The 23633-nt window shown below is 41.1% G+C and overlaps 1 protein-coding gene and 1 long non-coding RNA gene across 3 annotated transcripts in view; one reads left to right on the forward strand and one right to left on the reverse strand.

Moving 5' to 3' along the window:
- The window catches only part of mtfr1 (mitochondrial fission regulator 1), a 25551-nt gene extending 3508 nt beyond the window's left edge, over nucleotides 1–22043 (reverse strand). Inside the window, exons 1-6 of one of the 2 annotated variants that reach the window (XM_043689288.1) lie at nucleotides 21998–22043; nucleotides 19915–20038; nucleotides 19053–19151; nucleotides 13634–13755; nucleotides 9589–9830; nucleotides 5908–6145 (exon numbers count right to left, since the gene is read on the reverse strand). In XM_043689288.1, coding sequence (XP_043545223.1) covers nucleotides 5908–6145; nucleotides 9589–9830; nucleotides 13634–13755; nucleotides 19053–19151; nucleotides 19915–19959 — 746 coding nt within the window. In that variant the 5' untranslated portion in view covers nucleotides 19960–20038; nucleotides 21998–22043. Of the gene's footprint in view, nucleotides 1–5907; nucleotides 6146–9588; nucleotides 9831–13633; nucleotides 13756–16599; nucleotides 16644–19052; nucleotides 19152–19914; nucleotides 20039–21997 lie in introns of both variants that reach the window. The other variant, XM_043689289.1, reaches the window with a different exon arrangement.
- On the forward strand, nucleotides 8338–21048 carry LOC122549447. Its single transcript, XR_006311536.1, has 3 exons — nucleotides 8338–8518; nucleotides 12881–12889; nucleotides 21038–21048. It is a non-coding gene; the product is annotated as an uncharacterized LOC122549447 (long non-coding RNA).
- Nucleotides 22044–23633: the final 1590 nt, after the last annotated feature.

The following is a 23633-nucleotide window of genomic DNA, read 5'->3' on the forward strand; positions in this document are numbered from 1 at the left end:
GGGGGGGGGGGGGGGGGGGGGAGAGAGAAAGAGTCTGACTGAGGTTTCTAAAATACTAAAGGGGATTGATAAGGTGGACTATGATCAGATGTCCCTCTTTGTGGCACTGTGTTGACAAAGAGGGTACATATAGAGTGAGAGGAGATAGGTTCAAAACTGAGATAAAGAGAAACTACATTTCTCAGAGGGTTGTGTATCTGTGGAACTCACTGCTGCAGAGTGCAGTGGGGGCAGAATCAAGCAACACATTCATGAAATATGTTTCTGATGAAAAGCAGGATAAAATGATGTGGTGAGCAGACAGGAAAGTGGAGATGATTTCCCCTTTTTTTTCTTGCAAATTGTCCTGTTGAAATCAAGGCAAAAAGTTTTGACAAAATGGGTCTTTCTGCAATAGTTGTTTGGTTTCTCATTTTTGTTTAAAACTACCAATGGATATTGAGTGTGAGCAGCAGCTGAGGTTAAACGAACCCAGAAGACTGCAGCTAAGGTAAGACAGTTTGTTTTAAAATTACTTACTGGTAGCGGGCAGCGGTGTTTTTTTTTCTTCACAGAAGGAGCGGGGGCAGCCGGGAAGGAAAGTTGTGAGTATATAAATCAGGAAGGTGGCTAAACTCGAGACTCTACAACTGTAGTGTCTCCCACCCGCCCTCCTCCTCTAACCTAGTTAATAAGGACTCTGGTTTGTTAAGGTAAGTATTTTCTATTTCTTTATCAGTGACTGGTTAAAAATTTACCCTTTTGGTTTATCTGTTAATTGATTTTAGAAAAAGACTATAGCAGGGAGGTATCAGAAAGTATTTTAACTCAAATTTATACAAAGTAATAAAGTAATTAACTAAGCAGAGATGGCTGGGCAGGTGATGTGGGAGCTGGCTGATCCCATTGTGAATGGCAGTGACCACATCTGCAGCAAGTGTTGGTTGCTGGAAGAACTCCGGCTCAGAGTTGATGATCTGGAATCCGAACTTTAAACACCGCGGCACGTCCGGAAGGGGGAGAGTTACCTGGACGCTTTGTTTCAGGAGACAGTCACACCTGGGAGATTAAGTAATTCACATTCAGTTAGTGATCAGGGACATCAGAATGTGACTGTAAGTGAGGCAGGCAGGGGGAACTTGAGTTCAGGAGTGCAGGAGCCTCAGCCCTTGACCTTGTCCAACAGGTATGAGATTCTTGCTCCCTGTACGGATGAGGAAAAGGGCTGTGGACAGGACGAGCCAACTGACCAAGGCACCATGGTGCAGAAGGGCATTCAAGAGGGGGGAGCAAAAAGACAAGTGGTTGTTATAGGGGATTCTATAATTAGGGGGACAGATAGTATCCTTTGCAAGCCGGATCGGGAGTCTCGCATGGTGTGTTGCCTGCCCGGTGCCAGGATGTGGGACATCTCCGACAGGCTTGAAAGGATATTGGAGCGGGAGGGGGAGGATCCAGTTGTTGTGGTCCACGTTGGGACTAACAACATAGGCAAAGCTAGGGTGGAGGACCTGTTTGGGGATTATCAAGCACTCGGAAGGAAATTGAAGTACAGGACCTCAAGGGTCATAATTTCCGGATTACTGCCCAAGCCATGTGCCAATTGGTATAGGGATAAGAAAATTAGGGAAGTAAACACGTGGCTAAGGGATTGGTGTGGGCAAGAGGGATTCCATTTCATGGGGCATTGGCATCAGTTTTGGAACCAGGGGGGATCTGTACCGTTGGGACAGTCTCCACCTGAACCGATCTGGTACCAATGTTCTAGCGAAGAGGATAAATAGTGTGGTCAGTAGGACTTTAAACTTCTGAGTTGGGGGAAAGGGAAAGTGAAAGCGACAGGGAGTATGGAGTTAAATGGAAAGAGCACCATTGTTAGGTGCAGACTAAGCACTTCTCCAGAAGATTTTCAGAGTCCTCTTGACTGACTTGTTTCCTCACAATCACAGAATTATTCTGATGCAGAAGGATACCATTCAACCCATCATGCCTCTACCAGCTCCATTACCTACTGTCATTCTGCTGACTTTTCTCCAGATCCTTGAACATCATTACTCTCAAATGCCTAACCAATGCCGTCTTATTGCTCTTATTACCTTTTATAACGCTCTATTACTTTACTTTCTTGAGTTAGGAAATAGGAATATGAGAAGGAGGATTAAATTTCATCTTGGATGACCTCTCAGAACTGCGCATGTTACAAGGGCAGAGTGATCGCTCTCTCTCAGTCCCAGACAACGTGAGACACAAATGCCATTTTGTCAAGTGAAAAAATGAGCTCTTCAGTCAATGTTTCATTGTTAACATGCACTTTATAATCTCAGAAACAATGTGCAAAGCCCCTCAAGGTCTCACAAAATAAATCTCACTGGAGACATTATTAGCTCAAACCATCCAAAAATTATGAGATACGAAGGCCAACTCAATGGATCATCTGAAGCGCCAGCAAGTGAATCAAATAAGCTGGTGCATTCAAGGACAAACAATGTCATCGTGAAAGCTTGGCTTTACATCAATATCAAATAATGAAAATTCAATTTAATGCAATTATGAGAGATGAATTTGAACCCTATTCTATGTTTTAGTACATGTCCATTGACCCATAACATCTTGCTGAAGCTCAAAGAATCAAACTAATCCTGGAATAGTGAGCTTGATGGACAGCTTTACTTTATTTAGGTATTCAGGGGATGTGAGTAGTTCTAGCTGGGCTAGCATTTATAGATCATTACTGATTGCTCTGGACAAGGTGGGGGTGAGCTGCCTTCTTGAACTGCTGCCATTGCTGGGACAGAGGTACTCTCACAGTGCTTTAGGAATGATTATATAAGTTCAGCAAAAACAGCAACCCCATATAAGAACAAAGGCAACTACTCAGATTGCAGCAACAATTGAGGCTTCTTTCTGATGAGCATTATGAGGAATGTAATTGCCCATACTCCTCCTGCCACCCTCCAGGTTCTGGCTGAATGCAGATTAGATTAGATTACTTACAGTGTGGAAACAGGCCCTTCGGCCCAACAAGTCCACACCGACCCGCCACATACCCAGACCCATTCCCCTACATTTACCACTTCACTTAACACTACAGGCAATTTAGCATGGCCAATTCACCTAATCTGCACATGTTTGGACTGTGGGAGGAAACTGGAGCATTGAGCCTAAATCCCAGTGAGATCTCAGCTTGGGAAAATCTACAATTGACATGATCTTTTCCGTACAACAGTGACAAGACAAATGCCATAATCAAAGGAGACCATTATTATTGGATTCGTCATTCTCATCAAGGTCTTCACCCATGAGAGCAAAGGCAGTTGAGAGTCTAATGATGACCATAAATAAGTGCAACACTTTTCATTATCATTGAGAATTCTGTAAACATTGCCAATTGTCCAAAAAGCCCCTCTGGTTCATTAATGTCCTTTCGGGAAGGAAACTGCTGTCCTTGCCCAGTCTAGCCTACGTGTGACTTCAGATCCACGGCAATGTGGTTGACTCTTAACTGCCCTCTAGGTAATGAGGGATGGGCAATAAATGCTGGCCTGGCCAGTGACACCCACATTCGGTGATTGAATATGTAAAAGTCTACCTAAGTTATTGGAGAAAATTGGCTGGCCACCAAACCTGCTCAAGGTTTCCTTGATAACATATGGTCAAGGTCAGCGAGCATGGAACAGCACCTGAACCTTTTAAGAACAACCGTGGCGTGAAACAGAGTGGTGTTCTGACACCAAAATCTTTCACATGCTCTTCTCTGAGCTGCTGTTATAAGTCTTCTGCCATCTATCGAGAGTGTCTGTTACAGAGCAGAACAGTTTTGATTGTGATCAGTGTCATCGCTGTTGTGTTATCACCTTTGGAATTGCAACCCTTTAAAAGAATAACATGCCAAATGAACCAAAGATGTTCCACATGACCATAAGACTCAGGTTGTATGTACTGTAGCACGCAAGGCACAGGTTGTGTCTGGCAATAACTCTGCATGGTATATTTACTTTTAGTGTAAATAAACTCACGCTAGATCAGTAAGTGAACAGGATTTGTGCAGGTCATTTGTGTTATATTTTGATAAAGCAAGAGTATCATTAAAAAACAGAAATTGCTGGAGAAACTCAGCAGGTCTGGCAGCATCTATGCAGAGAATTCAGAGTTAAAGTGCGAGGTCTTGCACTTTGGAAAAAAGAATACAAGCATGGACTACTTTCTAAACGGTGAGAAAATTTGTAAAGCCAAAGTACAGAGGGATCTGGGAGTGCTAGTCGAGGATTCTCTAAAGGTAAACATGCAGGTTGAGTCCGTGATTAAGAAAGCGAATGCAATGTTGTCATTTATCTCAAGAGGGTTGGAATATAAAAGCACCGTTGTGCTACTGAGACTTTATAAAGCTCTGGTTAGGCCCCATTTGAAACACTGTCTCCAGTTTTGGTCCCCACACCTCAGGAAGGACATACTGGCACTGGAGCGTGTCCAGCGGAGATTCACACGGATGATCCCTGGAATGGTAGGTCTAACATACAAGGAACGGCTGAGGATCCTAGGATTGTACTCACTGGAGTTTAGAAGATTAAGGGGAGATCTAATAGAAACTTACATGATATTACATGGCTTGGAAAGGGTGGACGCTAGGAAATTATTTCCATTAGGCGAGGAGACTAGGACCCGTGGACACGTAGAATTAGAGGGGGTAAATTCAGAACAGAAATGCGGAGACATTTCTTCAGCCAGAGATTGGTGGGCCTGTGGAATTCATTGCCGCAGAGTGCAGTGGAGGCAGGAACGCTAAATGTCTTCAAGGCAGAGATTGATCAATTCTTGATGTCACAAGGAATTAAGGGCTACGGGGAGAATGTGGGTAAGTGGAGTTGAAATGCCCATCAGCCATGATTGAATGGCGGAGTGGACTCGATGGGCCGAATGGCCTTACTTCTACTCCTATGTCTTATATTAGTTTAGAGATTAAAAATCAAATTAGGCTTCCTGAAATTGTATTGAAATACCAAGTTAGACACAATAGCAGGTTTACAAAAGATAAACATTAGACGCGCTGGTATTATTACTTAGCCATGAATTTGATGGTTACAAAACAAAGCTAAAACAATCCATTCTTATTAAACAAGTGGCACATTCCCAACAAAATTGTGACAGCATAACATTAAAATGCTCTCATAACCTGAATTGTTTGCACCTCAAAATTTTCAGATTCTCATTTTGATTTCCTAAAAGCTCAAAACAATTTTTCTCGTTTTGCTTTGTGCCACATCCTCTCAGTTTTTTTCATTTTCTTACAAGTAGTACCAAGTTCATTGTTCACAGCCATGCTAAATTGCCCATAGTGTTAGGTAAGGGGTAAAGGTAGGGGTATGGGTGGGTTGCGCTTCGGCGGGGCGGTGTGGACTTGTTGTGCCGAAGGGCCTTTTTCCACACTGTAAGTAATCTAATCTAATCCTCTCAGTGTTTTTCATTTTCTTACAAGTAGTACCAAGTTCATTGTTCACAAAGGCCAACTCAATCCCTAGAATGTAAGGAGTTTGTTTTATTTGCTATCCCAACTCCCTCACCTTCTCCTAACCAGTTGAAATAAAAAGCTAAACATTCGGGAAATGTTCAGCAAGTCAGCCAGCATCTGTGGAGAAATAACCGAATTATTCAGGTCTGGGAAGTGAGAAATCTTTACGTTTCTTTCCATCGATGCTGCCTGACTGCCTGCTTATCTTTATAGTGCATACTTTTATGTTTATAAAACAGTTATTGTAAATAGAGTTATATGTTTCCAGTGTGACGATTCTGAAATAATCTTAAAATTTGACTAGAGATAAAGGATAACATAAGTGACAGTTACAAACTCCATTGTTAACATCTGAAGAGCCTTAGTGAATTGGTGAAAAAAAACTAGCTAAGAACAAGGGAAGGAATCTTAAAAATACGTACTTCTTTACAGAGCGTAGCTTCACTTTATCAATGTCTTTTAAAACATCCAACATGTTTGGCAGAGTTGGTGGAGTATGACTAGTTGTAATCTGACTACTGTCAGCTTTCTTTCCTCTTCTTTCTTTGATGAGGTCAATCACAGATTGACTACGCTGGAAAGCAGGTGAGGGTGGTACAGGTGGGGGAGGTGGTGGGGGAGGTGTGGGAGCAGCACAAGGAGGAACAGCACCAGGTGTCACTGAACCAGAGGGAATAAAGAAAAACAACAGAAATTTCAGTCATGAATATTTTAGAGACTTATTCACAAAGATGCACTGGAATTGCATAAACAATCGCCATGTTAAATTCTCTGTCACATCTACAAAATACATTCTCTGCATGTTTATTCAACAAAAAGGTGAAGTATTACATCACAGTTCTATTGCTTATTAGTTATATAGTAAAATTCAATAACTTTATAAAAGGCCATAGCTTATGAACTGTTTTGTAAAGTAAGATGAGAAAGAAATGAGAAAGGAGAAATCAGAATATTGAGTCTGGGGGGCACCAGATTGCCTTTTCATCACTGGACCCCAGGTGCACATCCAACTAGGTAGCTGGGAGAAAAACCCTTCCCACTTCACAGGCATCTCACATGAAAATAAATCATTAGTATCAATCTAGTTTCTGGATGACTGACCCATAACACAAAATTGCCTGAAAATTCAACATTAAATGGGCAATTTTAGTAAATAAGGATACAACCTGTTCACAAAATGGAAGATATCAGAATGGAGCAGTAATAATTGCAACTAATATAGGCTTAACCTTTGTTCCATCAACCCATGAATGGTACCAACTTTTAGCTGCACATGTAGTACCTAGAAGGGTACTAATATCCTGGGTGGGAAATTTGCTGGTGCTATTCGAGTGGGTTTAAACTAGCTCAGCAGGGGGATGGAAACCCGAGGTCTAGTTCCAGTGCACAGGAGGATGAGAGCAGGGAGGAAAGGGACACGGTTTCATGCTCACAGGAACAAGCTGTTTTGAAGTGTGTCTACTTCAATGCCAGAAATATCCAAAAAAGTGAGCTTGCAACATGGATAGGTACTTGGGACTTCGATGTTGTGGCCACTTCGAAGACATGGATAGAGCAGGGTCAGGAATGGATGTTGCAGGTTCCAGGGTTTAGATCTTTCATTAAGATCAGGGAAGGCAGTATAAGAGGGGGAGGTGTGGCCTTGTTAGGTAAGGATAGTATAACGGTGGCTGCAAGAACTTTTGACGAGAACTCGTCTACTGAGGTAGTATGGGCTGAGGTTAGAAACAGGAGAGGGGAGGTCACACTGCTTGGAGTTTTTTATAGGTCTCCGCAGGGTTCCAGGGAGGTGGAGGAGAAGATTGGCAAAATGATTCTGGGTAGGAGTGAAAGGAACAGGGTGGTCATTATGGGGGATTTTAACTTCCCCAACATTGACTAGAAATGCTATAATTCTAGTACATTGGATGGATCAGTATTTGTCCAATGTGTACAGGAGGGTTTCCTGACACAGTATGTCGAACGGCCAACAAGAGGAAAGGCCACACTGGATCTGGTGCTTGGTAATGAACCAGGCCAGGTGTTTGATTTAGATTACAAGGGTAGGAATAGGGCCAGTCAAAGACAGAAGTGGGAAGTTGTGTGTGGACCTTGTGGAGATTGGAGAAGTGCTAAATGAATATTTCTCATCTGTTTTCACTCAGGAAAAGGAGAATATTGTAGAGGAGAAGAATAAGATATGAGATATTAGACTAGAAAGGATTGAGATTAGTAAGGAAAGATGTTATCAATTCTAGGAGTGAAAGTAGACAAGTCCCCTGGGCCAGATAGGATTTATCAGAGGATTCTCTGGGAAGCTAGGGAGACGGCGTTGGAGCCTTTGATCTTTGAGTCGTCATTCTCTACAGGTTTAGTACCAGTGGACTGGAGTATTGCAAATGTTGTGCCTTTGTTCAAGAAGGCCAGCAGAGATGACTCAGGTAATTATAGATCAGTGAGCCTTATATCTGTTGAGAGAAAAGTTTTGGAAAGGATTATAAGAGGTAAGATTTATAATCATCTAGCAAGCAACAATTTGATTGCAGATAGTCAACATGGTTTTGTCAAGGTCATGTCAAGTCTCATAAATCTCAAGAGTTTTTGGAGACGGTGACCAAGCATGTAGATGAGGATAGGGCAGTTGACGTGGTGTACATGGAGTTGAAACTTTATTGCTGGAACAGCACAGCAGGTCAGGCAGCATCCAGGGAACAGGAGATTCGACGTTTCGGGCACAGGCCCTTCTTCAGGAATGAGCAGAGAGTGTTCAGCAGGAGAAGATAAAAGGTAGGGAGGAGGGACTTGGAGGAGGGGCGTGTTTGAGCATGAAGGAAATCTCGGGTATGATGCCTCTGATCGTGTACAGTCATGTTTGAAGCAGATGTTGAGCAGACAGCTGTGGCTGATGTTCTGATTATGTTCTGTTAATCTTTGTTCATTCATACCATAGGTTCATACGAAGTTTCATAATCGACAGGCACATGCTCCTGGCAGTGACACCTCCTGTCTTAGCTTCTCATACGATGGCAACACCCTGGCCTCACGTGGTGGTATGTGTCTGTTTCTGTACATATAAATATGTGCCTCGTAAGTACTGCGCAAGTGTTGCACCTCCTGCGGTTGCAAGGGAAGGTGCCGGGAGTGGTGGTTGGGTCGGTGGGGGGTGTGGATCTGACAAGGGAGTCGCGGAGGGAGTGGTCTCTACGGAAAGCTGACAGGGGAGGGGAGGGAAATATATCCTTGGTGCTGGGGTCTGTTTGGAGGTGGCGGAAGTGACGGCGGATGATCCGTGTGATAGATTTAAGGCAGGTGTCAGAAGCAGGTTCTTTACTCAGTGGTAAGGGCTTGGAATGCCCTACCTGCCAATGTAGTCAACTCAGCAACCTTCGTGAGATTTAAACAATCCTCGGATAAGCACATGGATGATGATGGGATAGTATAGGGAGATGGGCTTAGATTAGTTCACAAGTCGGTGCAACATTGAGGGCCGATGGGCTTGTTCTGCGCTGTAGTGTTCTAAAATAGAATAAAAAATGTCCTATGGCTTGAACAATGTCACCTTTGCCCTGCAGGTTACTGCAAGTGCCAGATAAAAAAATGGTGCGACAATAGGGAGAGAATGAAATGAACTAATCAGTTTGATGGATTGTATCATACTAACACAAGGTTTGACTGTGAAAATGCAAAGTGGAATAGGGAATTCATTGTCAAATCAGGTGCAGAAAAAGAAATACAGCCAAGCTGCCAAACTTGCAGATGTAAAAATAATTTGTGAAGAGGACATAAGGAGGCTACAAAGGGACATAGGTAGATTCGGTAAGTGGGCAGAGTTCTGGCAAATGATATATAATGCTGGAAAATTGTTGAAATTGCTGATTTTGACTGGAAGAATAAAAAGCATATCTAAATAGTGAAAGACTGAAAGATCAAATGCTGAGGGATCTGGGTGTCCTACTGCAAAAATATAGATAGCAAAGCAACAATTCAATGTCAGAATATGAACAAACAATCCTCAAAGTCTGTCCCAACAAAATAACTTGTAACCTTTAGAATTGGCATGAGTAGGTACATATGTACAAGTGGGTACTGTTTGAAACAATGATTTAATTGAATATTGTATATACCTGCCGCAGGACTTCTTTGTTCTTGTATAGTTACAATCATTGCAATCTGTTCTCGTAACTTAGCAAGCTCATTCTCCAATACATGGATTTTTTCTAGTGCTGCGTCACTGGCCATTGTGGGAGCTGCAGATTCCTTTTTACAATTCCTTAAATTTGGTAAAGAAGTTTGCCTGCTAATAGGCTTTGCACAAGATGAACCCTCATGTTCAGAATCTTCACCACCTTCCAGTGGAATTTCTGATCTGTGAACACAAGGATGAAATGCTGGCAACTTAACTAGAGTTTTTAAAAAGGAAATTTAAACATGGACAATATCCCGTATAATTAAATGGTCATAAAGCTACTTATTGCTTTACAATTTCAACTCTTAGGCAGCATTGTTCACTGGCATTGTAAAAAATAATCTGTATATTAAAAGACTCAAGTATTTAAAATATTACCTTGGGTTTGAGAGATGCAATTTTTATTATACTGACTATTTGAACAATGAGTATAATGTTTAAGTGTATAGTTATGTTTGACTGTTTCTGCTATAAATTTGGTAAAATAACTTGTTTCTGGGAGACACAGGATGGCTGGTTCATGCTTCAAAAAGGAACTTAGTTAAAATAACAGTTTACAGCAACTGCTGAAAGAAGAATGTACTGGTTTTCGTCAGGCTTACAGGCGGAAAGTGGATTTTACAGGAGAGGACAGAGAGTGAGTTTGAGAGCTGCTAGCAACTGGATGGTTTCCCTTGTCTTAGAGTAATAGAGTCATAGAGATGTACAGCATGGAAACAGGCCCTTCAGTCGAACTTGCCCAGGCTGACCAGGTATCCTAACCCAATCTAGTCCCATTTGCCAGCACTTGGCCCATATCCCTCAAAATCCTTCCTATTCATATACCCATCCAAATGCCTTTTAAGTGTGGTGATTGTACCAGCCTCCACCACATCCCCTGGTAGTTCATTCCGGGACGCACTACTTGTGTGAAAAAGTTGCCCCCTTAGGTCCCATCTAAAGTTTTCCCCTCTCACCCTAAACCTGTACCCTCTAGTTTTGGACTCTCCCAACTCAGGGAAAAGACCTTGTCTATTTATCTTATCCATGCCCCTCATAATTTTATAAACCTCTAAAAAGGTCACCCCTCACCCTCCGAAGCTCCAGGGAATATAGCCCCAGCCTATTCAACCTCTCCCTAAAGCTCAAAATCCTCAAACCCTGGCAACATTCTTGAAAGGATTCAGAAAAGATTTACAAGTTTCACAACATCCTCCCTATAGGAGGAAGAGCAGAATTGCACACAATACTCCAAAAGTGGCCTAATCAATGTCCTGCGCAGCTGCAACATGACCTCCCAACTCCTGTACTCAATACTCTGACCAATAAAGGAAAACATAACAAACACCTTCTTCACTATCCTATCTACCTGCGACTCCACTTTCAAGGAGCTATGAACCTGCACTCCAAGGTCTCTTTGTTCAGCAACACTCCCCAGACCCTTACCGTTACGTATCTAAGCCCTGCTAGGATTTGCTTTCCCAAAATGCAGCACCTCGCATTTATCTAAATTAAACTCCATCTGTCACTCCTCAGCCCATTGGCCCATCTGATCAAGATCCTGTCGCAATGTGAGGTAATCTTCTTCATTGTCCACTACAGCTCCAATTTTGGTGTCATCTGCAATCTTACAAACTGTACCTCCAATGTTCATATCCAAATCATTTATATAAACGATGAAAGTAGTGGACCCAGCAGTGATCCTTGCGGCACACCAATGGTCACAGGCCTCCAAGTCTGAAAAGCAACCCTCTACCACAACCCCATCTACCACCTTCCTGGGACTTGTTCGTGGACTCAAGCTGTTCAGCTATCAGAGAACCAATCACAGAGTACAACACGGAAACATGCTGACGAGATAGCCCAACCTAATCAAATTCCATTTGCCACCACTTGGCCCATATCTCTCTAAACCCTTCCTATTCATATACCCATCCAGATACCTTTTAAATGTTACAATTGTACCAGCCTCCACCACTTCCACTGGCAGCTCATTCCATACACTCACCACCTTCTGCGTGTAAGTGTTGCCCCTTAGGTCTCTTTTACATCTTTCCCCTCTCACCCTAAACCTGTACCCTCTAGTTTTGGACTCTCCCAACTCAGGGAAAAGATTTTGTCCATTTATCCCATCCGCGCCCCTCATGATTTTATAAACCTCTATAATGTTACCCCTCAGCCTCCGATGCTCATGGGGAAACAGCTCCAGCCTCTCCCTATAGCTCAAATCTTCCAACCCTGGCAACATTCTTGTTAGTCTTTTCTGAACCCTTTCAAGTTTCCCCAACATCCTTCCAATAGGAAGGAGACCAGAAGTGCCTGCTATATTCCAAAAGTGGCCTCTCCAACGTAGTGTACAGCCACAACATAACTTTCCAACTCCTGTACTCAGTGCTTTGACTGATAAAGGAAAGCATGCTAAATGCCGCAACATGACCTCCCACTCCTGTACTCAATACTCTGACCAAACGCCCTCTTCACTACCCTATTTACCAGAGTCTCCACTTTCAAGAAGCTATGAACCTGCACTCCAAGGTCTCGTTGTTCAGCAACACTCCCTAGGGCCTTGCCATTTAAGTGTATAAGTCCTGTTAAGATTTGCTTTCCCAAAATGCAGCACCTCGCATTTATTTAATTAAACCCCATCTGCCACTCAGCCCATTGGGCCATCTGATCCAGATCCTGTTGTAATCTGAGGTAACCTTTTTCGCGGTCCGTTACACTCCCAATTTTGGCGTCATCTGCAAACCTACTAACAATACTTCCTACGCTTACATCCAAATCATTTATATAACATGACGAAAAGTAGTGGACCCAGCACCGATCCTTGTGGCAATCCACTGGTCACATGCCTCCAGTCTGAAAACCAACCCTCCACCACCACTCTCTGTCTTCTACCTCTGACCCACTTCTGTATCCAAATGGCGAGTTTTCCCTGTTTTCCATAAGATCTAACCTTGCTCACCAGTTTCACATGGGGAACTTTGTCGAACGCCTTACTGAAGTTCATATAGATCACATCTACTGCTCTGCCCTCATCAATCCTCTTTGTTACTTCTTCATAAAACTCAATCAAGTTTGAGAGACATGATTTCCCATGCACAAAGCCATGCTGACTATCCCTAATCAGTCCCTGCCTTTCCAAATACATGTACATCCTGTCCCTCAGGATTCCTTCCAACAACTTGCCCACCACCAATGTCAGGCTCACTGGTCTATAGCTCTCTGGCTTGCCCTTACCACTTAAACAGTGGCACCATGTTAGCCAACCTCCAGTCTTCCAGCACCTCACCTAAGACGATCGATGATACAAATACCTCAGCAAGGGGCCCAGCAATCATTTTCCTAGCTTCCCACAGAGTTCTAGAGTACACCTGATCAGGTCCCAGGGACTTATCCACAAACGAACCAGCTATTTGTTGCTCTGAAGTTAGTTTTGAAGCAGGTTGATAGAGATAGAGGCAATAAAGTTTAAAAAGGTAATTCCAGAGCTTTAGCCCGAGAAAGCATAGCCACCAATGACAAAATGCTGGGAGAACTCATAAGACAGGAATGCGAATGTCTTGAAGAGTTGTAGAGCCAAGGAGGTTTTTGAGATAAGCAGTAACAACACAATGAAGAGATTCCAGGGTAGGGAAAGAATTTAAAACCTTTTGCAGATAATGACCACAGCAATGTCGGGTGACGGAATATGATGGAGAGTTCAACACCACCAGTTGAATCAAGGTTACAGCAAGAGGGAATGCTGGCAAGACAGCACTGGCATTGGTGAGTCTGGAGGCAATTGCAATTTTCTTATCCTCACAGATCATTTACAATACTGTTATCAAAACAGTACTAGAAAAATTTAGGCAATAATTGACAAAAAGATTTTTTTTGGTGCTACATTTCAGCATTGTGGGCTATTCAACATTCTTGATAATTTGCCTAAAGCAGTACATAGCTCATAAAACCATTTACAACATACTCCAGATTTTAACAATAGAATGATGATAAAAGAATACCTCAGCTTGCTAAATGACTCCCCCTGGTCACACACAATCCAGCCTACGTCAGCCAGGGAAGCAACTGCACCATACTCTGACTCTGAAAAACTTTGAGCTGCTTTGCCAAAGCCATGGAAAATCTATTAAAGATGTTTTAATAAGAAGATGATTATTCTCTGCTCACAGTACCAAAATCCTTATCGGTTCTCTACGTTAATGTTTACTATCTGTGGTTTAAAGACAACTTGGGACAAAGTTCAGAGTTTGAGACCATTCTTGGGAAGCTAGCTTAAAACATCTAATTACATTTAATGATCTGTTGAAGAATTCTACAGCTAATACCGTACACAATTCTTTGGTAAATGCATGTGGATACGTTGTAATCAATAATTTTCAGTGGAAAATATTCTTCATTTGGATGATTTTTGCCCACCCAAGCATATAGAAAAATAAAATCAGAAAGATGCTTATTCCTTTGAGGTTACTAAGTAAAAACATTTTGATCCTACTTCTAGATAGGAATACAATTGCTCAGGTAATTTAAATGCAATTTTTACATTTTTAACTTATGCTCATACAGAAAGTTTGTTGATAGTATAGTGTGTACAATTTCCCCATCCGATTTCCTCTAGGAACTAATGGTATTAACGCTCCTGGGATGTACACACTGCTTCACTGCTAGCTAATCTTGAAATACACCTGGGTGTATTTGTAATAGCTCATCATTTGTAAAACCAATATATATATATTGTGCATTTGTTGCACTCATGCCATCTTCATGTCACTGCCACTTAAAAGTAAAAATGAATAGCTAGCAGAACGGTTTATACATATTCATGGTAACTGAAGCTGTAAGCTCCTTTCTGCTTCTGATGTCTCAGTATGCACACTCAGGTCAATCTTAAAAAAAAATTCCCAGACACATCATCATAATCATGAGGTCATTAATTAAGCCTGTCTCATTACACATTATTAGGTCTAGGATAGCCAGCTCTCTGGTTGGTTCCAGAATGTACTCATCAAATAAACTGTCTTGAAGACGCTATGAATTAATTTTCTGAAGTACCTTTGCCAATCTAATTCTCCCAATCCACATGTAGATTAAAGTCACTCATGATTCTTGCAGTATATTTCACACATGTCCCACATACATTCTTCCTGTATGCTCCATACTCCTGTAAAGGGGTCGATATACTCCTCCCACACGGAACTTCTTGACTATTTCTTATCCGACAGTCGATTGTCTTAACTCGGCTGAACTGCTGGTTTGCAATTCAGAGTGATGCCAACCACGCAGGTTCAAATCATTGCAGCTTGAGGTCCCCCCTCCTCGAGCTCTTCCCTCTCTGGAGTTCTGGTGACCCTCAGGTTATCTCTAATAACAGCAGCACTATGGTTGTTGGGGACAATGGTGATTTTATTTCTTGTCTCTACTAAAGCTGATCCTACATCCTAATCTTTCAAATTAAGCCCAATTAATGTCATTTGATTAACAGAGCAACTCCACCAGCTTTCCCTACTCTGTTTTTTCAATATGTGCAATGCACTTCCACATTCGGGTCCTAGCTTTGATAACCTTTCAACTGTCTTTGCAATACCCATCAGGTCATACATATTTACTTCCATCTGTGCTATCAATTCGTATTTTTGTTACAAATGTTTAAACTATTTTTACAATCCCTGGCCTGATGTATGAATGCTAAAGAATATTTGTACATTCTGTACGTTCCTGCTGAACCTTGGTAATTATTACCCATTTTGCTGCTCTGCTCTATCGTTTTGCTCTTATCCGATACTTTGCCGCAAAACCACTCACTTGAATCCTTTCCCCAACCTAGTTAGGTGTCAGATTTCTGGTCCCAGCACAACTTAGCTGCAGGACATCCCAATGGTACAGCCCCCATTTTCCAAAATACTGGGGTCAATGCATAAAGGAATCAAAACCTATTCCCCCAACACCAATCTTTGAGCCACTGATTAATCTTTGAACTTATTTACCCGAAGCCTAATTGCCTGTGATTCAATCAGGAATCCAGCGATAATTGCTAAAGATTAGCCTCTGGCTGCTGATATACCCTCTTTCCCTAGATCTATCCATGTTGTTGGTACTTATATGGTCCACCACCACTGGCTTCTCCCTTTTAGTCTAGTTCATTTATAAATTTAAATTTATACTCCAGTTCAGCAGTGTATTATCAAAGCTATTGCTTTGGTTTAGATATTAAACTTAACGTCCTGCCTGCTAATTTAGATGCATTTAAAAGATTGTACTGCAATCTCTACCTGAAATAGAAAATTATTCAAATAGCCAGTTCATCTATTTGTATAGTTTTATGTTATATTATTATGGTAGAGGTAGCTAGATTTGTATGGTAGAGGTAGCTAGATTTGTAATAAACAAGGAGTTGAACAGTTATTGGGGATAGAGAGGAATATGGAGTAGTCAGATCAGTTACAATTTTAACAAATGACAGAGAAGGCTCAAGGACTGAGTGGCTTACTCTTGCTACCAATGCATGTTTGAATGTTTCAATTGTAAGTTTCTCTTGAGGCCAGAGATGTCCTGAACTCGGGTTGGGTAGTTGGGTCAGGTAAGTTTGAGGAGCATAAACTGCCTCAAGAGGGTGACTGGGGTCTGTGGCCATGCTGGCTAATCACTGAGTCACATCAAAAATTAATTATAAAATTTCCAGGCTTTTGTATATAGGCAAGCCTTACATATGTAGCCCATATTAGAGACATCTGCACTGAATCCTTGTCAGCACAACTCAGTCCATGGTGACTCTGAATTTCCTGGGCAAGTAGAGCATGTGACACCCAAACCTGTTACAGAAACCTGATACATAATACAGTTTTAAATCCAGATTTCTCTGATCTGAACTTTAGAGGGTTTGGGCTATTACGTTTCATGCCTCAACTGGACAAACATAACCTTGCATGCAACTCCAGACCAAAATCTTTAGTAAACAATTATAGGCACTGACCTGTAGCAGGTACACTGCACAGTTTGATCAGAATGTGAATAGAACTATCAGGAAGAGAGAATAGAAAAAGGCTGGCAAATACAGAAAATAATAAGACATTCAGATATCAGAGGACTTGTGTCAGGTTATTGATAAGCATTTTACAGTAATAATTTATATAATCTCAGAATGGTTACAAGCACATAAGGAGTCAAAGAGGGTGGTGCTGGAAAAGCACAGCCGGTCAGGTGGCAAAGAGCTTATGCTCAAAAGGTCGATTCTCCTGCTCCTTGGGAGCCGCCTGACTGGCTGTCCTTTTTCAGCACCACACTCTTCGATTCTGATCTCCAGCATATGCAGTTCTCACTTTCTCCCACAAGCACATAAGGATGGCCTGAAAAGTCTACCTGAAGGAACAATTCACCTAGCAACCTCCTCCCCCACTACAAAAGCCCTGCATATTCTTTATCAGAAGGTAATAATTCAATTCTCTTAGCTCAGAAAAGTTTATACAAAATCAAAAAATAAAGACTCGAGGAAGGATTCCAACGCTCATCACCTTAAAGTGATTCTAAGTGTTGATATTTCCTTATATCATTTACTGTAGGTGATTAGCCAAGTATGAATCAAGTAGAAACAAAGTTTAAAAACAGAACAATCAACTAAATGTCTAGATCACAAACTCCTTTTGGCTTCTTCAGCATCTTGACAATTTGTAGTACAGCCATTTCTAAAAATCAATTCAAAAAGTGACAGCTAAATACTAACCTTCAAACGCAATTAAAACATTCTTCACCCAAGTTACTCAGAGCAGGGTGATGAAGGTTAAATTTTAGATTTAAGTGAATTAGCAACAAAATAAACCAATCTCACTTAGTTCTACTATTTTTAGCGAGGATATGTGAAAGAAATAGAAACTGCAACTTTAGTGAATAACATGACAGTTATGGATTTTTCAACCAATCTGTCAATTAATACCAAACTCAAGTTTATTTTATGTTCTGGGTAAGATACCTTTACAATAAATATTAATAGAACCAGTTAGGACACTCAAAAGATAGAGACCAAAACAGAGAAACCATAAATAATATTGAGTAAAAAGGTAAATATTTAAGAAGAATCTGAACTTTAAAGCAATTTTTCACTTCAAGGCTACCTACAACCCACAACTGAAAACATTCTATCCACTTTTGTTAATTTGCAATATTCTAAACAAAATTTCTTTGCTTGACATTGAGACACCAAAACTATAGCACATTCACTTTTTTTCTCCTATCACTATCAAGCAGAAGAAAATGTACCATGTTTTGTTTCAGACTACAAGTCTCAATGAAATTAATAGTGCAAGACACTGAGCCAACTTAGTTCTAACAAGACAAGTTCTCAATTTTGACTTCCAGTAAGTTAACTAGCTCTCAAACCTTTTTGCTTGAAATATTTTCCAAATAGATTAACAATCGTGATGTCACACCTAAGTTGTACTATGTACTACTAAGAAACTTCTACATGCAAAAAAAGCTATTTTAATAATGTTAAGAAAACAAGTACTTAGTCATAGATACAAATGATATGTGGTGAGCCTGCTTTCTACTCCGGACTCTAGTGTTGGTGTGCAATGCTCCTGTAAACTGCAGATAGGACAGCTGGACCCACTTGCAACTTGTGATTTGGATTTTACATCACTCCAAAGCTCAAAGTCTTTTCAGAGATCCACACTTGAGAAACACTAAGAACTAACCCGAACCAATAATGGAATTCATTTTTTTTCTTTTCAATCCAGATGACATGTTTAAGAAATAATGACGTGTGAATATCTGTCACATCTACATTTCTCCTCACCCAATTTTAATTGTAGCACAGACATTTGTATATCAGCACTGATACACAATTACTTCAAACCAAAGCTTTATATAGGACCCTAAAAAAATTCTACAAAATAAAAATTGAGTCACTAATCAAGCCACAATGCTTCTGCGATATAGAATCAAATTTCTCTTCACTGTCCCTGAGAGAGGATTACTATCTAACTCCTAGTCATCTGTCAATATTGTCTTGAACCAGCTACATGAACTGTCAAACTAACTGCATTACTCAATATCAGTGTTTCTTCCCAACCACGGGTACAAACCAGCCACTACTGCAGTTTGCCACTATCACAATAAAAGAAGTTTGAAAAAAAACTTTACAATTCTCATTTATTTTTACATTAGCAATTATTCCTCTATTTACAACATTAAGGAAACTAATAAATATTCAAACAAGGTTTGTTACCGGTTTGAGTGTGTGGTGCTGGAAAAGCACAGCAGGTCAGGCAACATCCAAGGAGCACGAGAATCGACGTTTCGGGCCGAAGCCCTTCTTTCCTGACTCCTCGGATGCTGCCTGACCTGCTGTGCGTTTCCAGCACCACACACTCAACTGATCTCCAGCATCTGCAGACCTTACTGTCTTCCTTTGTTACAGGTTTGTCTTACCTGAAAGTGAACTCTTGGACATGGTTTAAGAGGGAGGCTAGAACCTATTCTGCGAATAATACTACGAGATGAACCATATGGCTTGTTTGACCAAAACGGCTGCAAATGGAAAAAACAATTAGAGAATAGATCTCATGAGAAGTCAATTTTCAGTTATAAGTGAATGCCTGAATTACTGACAAATCACATTATGAGGTTAAATTTTCCTTTAAGTTGTTTAATTTTGATTATCTACAATTCCAAAATGAATAAATGTAATTACAGGCAGTTTGAAACACCATGTAAAAATAAAGAATAACATGCATAAATTTAAAGCTAGCCTCTGCAATGGTGAGCAAGAAACCATCAACTGTTGTAGAACCACATCTGCTTCAGTGCCCCGTAAGGAAGGAAATCTGTCATATTTACATAGCCTGGCTCAAGCAAGCCGCTCAAGGGCACCAGGGATGGATAACAAATTCTGATCTTGGCAGTAATATCAATTCCATGAAAGAATAAATTTAAGCAAGGACTGAAATCCTGGATGAAAACAAACAGTGTTGGAAATCACAGCAGATCAGACAGCATCCATGGAGAGCGAGCAAGCAATGTTTTGGAAGTCTCTACAGTAACTTCACTGAAGAGTCATCTGGACTCCAATGTTAGCTTGCTTTCCCTCCATGAATGCTGCCTGACCCACTGATTTCCAGCCTTTTTTGCTTTCAATACAGATTCCAGCATCTGCTGTAATTCGCTCCTGAAATCCTGGATCCTTAGTTCATGTTCAGACCTATGTATATAAATTTTGATTATCTGCATAATCTCAGAGGGAAATTATATTTTGAATTAAAAATATAAATCAGGAAGGAAATATTTAACTTACTGAATCCATGTCTATTCCAGCATATTCCAACATCATTCTAATCATCTGAGCAAGGAATTAAAGCTGCGTCACAGCTTTGCAATCCACATTATTTAGGAGTCTAGAAGCTTTATGCATTGTTCAACTGAAAGATATAATATAATCAGACAGCTACATACAGTCAAAGGTAATTTAAAATAAAAATCATGAGACACGTTTTAATTGTTTTATTTTCAATCATGAAAACAGTTCACCTTGGGACAAATAAGAGCTAAGATACTTTTTAAGCCAACAGCAGTTGAGCAAAAAACGTTTATCAGAAGATACTGTATTGCTTCTGTAACATCCTATTAAAATCTTTCTGCTTTGGGCCTTAAACCTCAATTAACACCATATACAAAGCTCAACTGCTTCAATGGTGCTCAAATTTACTATTCAAGAAGTAACCCCATTGTTCATTTGTGTAGTTATGTTATTGGCATTATATTCAGTACATTAAAACAAAATGAGATTAAAGTGAAGCTCAGCCCCTAGTAAAGCTGTTCCAATACAGACATATAATTGACATCTATCCAACAATGTAGAAAGTTGCCCAGGTATGTCCAGCACACAACAAGCAGGACAAAACCAAGTCAGTCAATTACTGGCCCATCAGTCAACTTTTGATAATTGGAGATGCGATGGAGAGTGTCATCAACATTCCATGAAGCAGCACTTTGACTAGGCTATTGTTAAGCATTGATGCTTAGTTTGGGTTGTGTCAGGGTCACTTAGCTCCTCACCTCTTCAGAGATCTAAATCAGACATGGATAATAGAGCTGAAATCCAGAACAACAGTGAGAACTGACTTTGCCACCAAGGCCACATTAAAACAAGTGTGACATAAAGCAACCCTAGCAAAACTGGAATCAATGAAGATTGGAGAAAACTGGTTAATGCTGTACCTGGCAGTTATTGGAAATGAAGCATCTTACTTCAGGACATCACCATAGGAGCTCGTCGAGAGAGAGTCCTAGACCCAAACATCTCTAACTCTTATCAGCAACCTTCCCACCATCATAAAGTCAGAAATTGGAATGTTCGCTGGTGATTGCACAATGTTCACGACTCCTCAGACATTGAAGCAGTCCATGCGCAAATGCAGTAAGACCTGGACATTATCAAAGTCTGGGCTGGCAAGTAGCATTTAATCACACAAATGCCACAATAGCAAGACAGAATCGAACCATTTTCTCTTGACAGTCAATTACATTATCACTGAAACCCCAATAGGGGGCATTCCACTGACCAGATGTTGAACAAGATAGCTTACTTGTATTATTGCCAGACTGTTAATCCAGAGACACAGATAATGTTCTGGGGATCTGCGTTCAAATCCCTCCACAGCAGCTGGTGGAATTTGAATTCAAGAAGTCTTGAATTAAGATTCTATTGATTGTTGATTGTCAGAAAACCCGATTTGGTTCAGTAATATCCTTTATGGATGGAAATTACCATCCTTACCTGGTCTGGCCTATGTGTGATTCCAGCTGTGGTTCAGTCTTAACTGTCCTCTGAGTAATTAGGGATGGGCAATAAATGCTGGCCTAGCCCAGCGATGCCCTCATCCCATGAATAATAACAAAAAAAGGTTAGCCAAATAATTGCTCTGGCTACAAGAGTAGGTCAGAAGCTAGGAATCCAGCAGTGAGAAACTGACCTCCTGACTTCTCAAAGCCTGTCCACCATCTACAAATGAGAGGAGTTGGAATACTCCCCACCTGCCTGGGCAAGTACAGCTTCAATAACACTCAAGCAGCTTGACATGATCCAGAACAAAACAGCATTCTTGATTAGCACCACATTACACAGATACACTCCCTCCACCACTGACGCTCTGTAGCAGCAGTGTATTTCATCTACACACTGCAAAACTTCACTAAGGCTTCTCAGACAACACCTTCCAAACCCATGACCATTACCACCTAGAAAGACAAGGACAGCAGATACATGAGAATACCACCACCTGCAAGATCTTCCCCCTCCTCCCCCCACAAGCCACTCATCACCAAGACTCAAAAGAAAGATTGCCATTCCTTCAATGTCATTAGGTTTGCCAGTTTACCTAGGCCCAATAGGTTGCAGCAGTTCAAGAGCACCTCATTCCTGATGAAAGGCTTATGCCCGAAATGTAGATTCTCCTGTTCCTGGGAAGCTGCCTGATCTGCTGTGCTTTTCCAGCACCACACTCTCGACCACCAGCTGAAACACAATGACAATCAGCAATAAATACTGGCCTAGACAGCGATGCTCACAGCCCACGAGTGAATTAAAAAAGTTTAGGATGAAACCATCCTAACACTCAATTTAAATTAAAAAGGTATCCTATATTACTTTATATTTTTAAAATCTGCATTTCCATATTAAGATTGCTTTGCTTTTTAAAGTCTATGCTCATGGATTTCAACTTCTTCTGCCTATGTTATGTATTTATCAATTTTTAACACAATTTAATGTTCGGAATGATATGAGTTCTAGATTGTGTCTAAACATAATCATAAATGTCATAGTTAGGGCTAGCTACACTGAAGATTTAAAAGTGATGATGGTCACCTCATAAATCAGAGAACTAAGCAATAATAAAGAGTGAACCTTGATTCATGCAATCCAAACAAAAAGGTACATTATAGCTAGCTGGATAAGCAATCAGATGCAAATCAGCAGGAGATTCAATTTCTTCCAGCCATATTCAAAGGGTGACTGGAAACAATGAATTTGCTTCAGTACAAGGTATAAATTATTCATCTTCTCAAAGTATTCAGTAACAGAAAAAAGTAAACAAAAAAATTAACACGAACCCAAATCCCTCGCTGAACATAAAGGTGCTGTTAGTAATCTTAAATTTTGAAAGCCGATTTGCCTGATGATGCACGTCACACCCATTACAGAGGTTTATTTTGTCAGTCATATAGCAGGGGCATCAACATACTCAATCCCAGCCTAATAGCCAAAGTACTGTTTGACATTCCAGACATTTAAAGCAATATAAAAAATTACTAAACGTGACAATCATGTTCATTTCATGGCTGTGCAAGCAAATACCAAGATGATTATGTGTTGGCAAGCAACACGTACAATAATGCTTATTGGACACAATTCAATATTAGAACAGCATTTTGATGACCATGAAGATACAGGGATCCTCTGAATTTTCAGATAATGTGATTGATGGTTCTGATAGCAAAAATAAAACGATGCAACGTGCAGAAATAACAAGAGCCCCTCCTTCCCACCGCCAAGGACAGCATGCAAAACAAATGGTTTCACATGATTGAATCAATCATTGGGGTCTGAGTCACACAGCCGGATTGGAGTCTGTCTCAATTCTAGCGAACCCATTAATAACAGGCTTCGCTCTCCCTGGTGATCGGCAGGACCACATGTCAATTAGATATTCTCTGGTCCGGTCCAGTCCAATCCACTCTGGACCTGACCTTCCTCACCTCCCTCCAAGAGCCACTCCACTCTGGCCCCTACCCTGTCCACTCTCCAGCCCCAACCTTGACAATCTCTGGCCCCTGCCTGTGCACTGTGGTCGCTCTCTGGCTTTTGCGCTCTCCACTCTATGGCCCCGTCCTGTCCACTGTGTCCACTCTCCAGCCCCTGTCCACGGTGAGTCCACTGTCCAGCCCCTGCCCTGTCTGCTTTGTGTCCATTCTCCAGCCCCTGCTGTGTCCACTCTCTGGCCCCTTGTGTTGTCC

This window comes from Chiloscyllium plagiosum, chromosome 4 (assembly GCF_004010195.1).
Source record: "Chiloscyllium plagiosum isolate BGI_BamShark_2017 chromosome 4, ASM401019v2, whole genome shotgun sequence".
NCBI lineage: Eukaryota > Metazoa > Chordata > Chondrichthyes > Orectolobiformes > Hemiscylliidae > Chiloscyllium > Chiloscyllium plagiosum.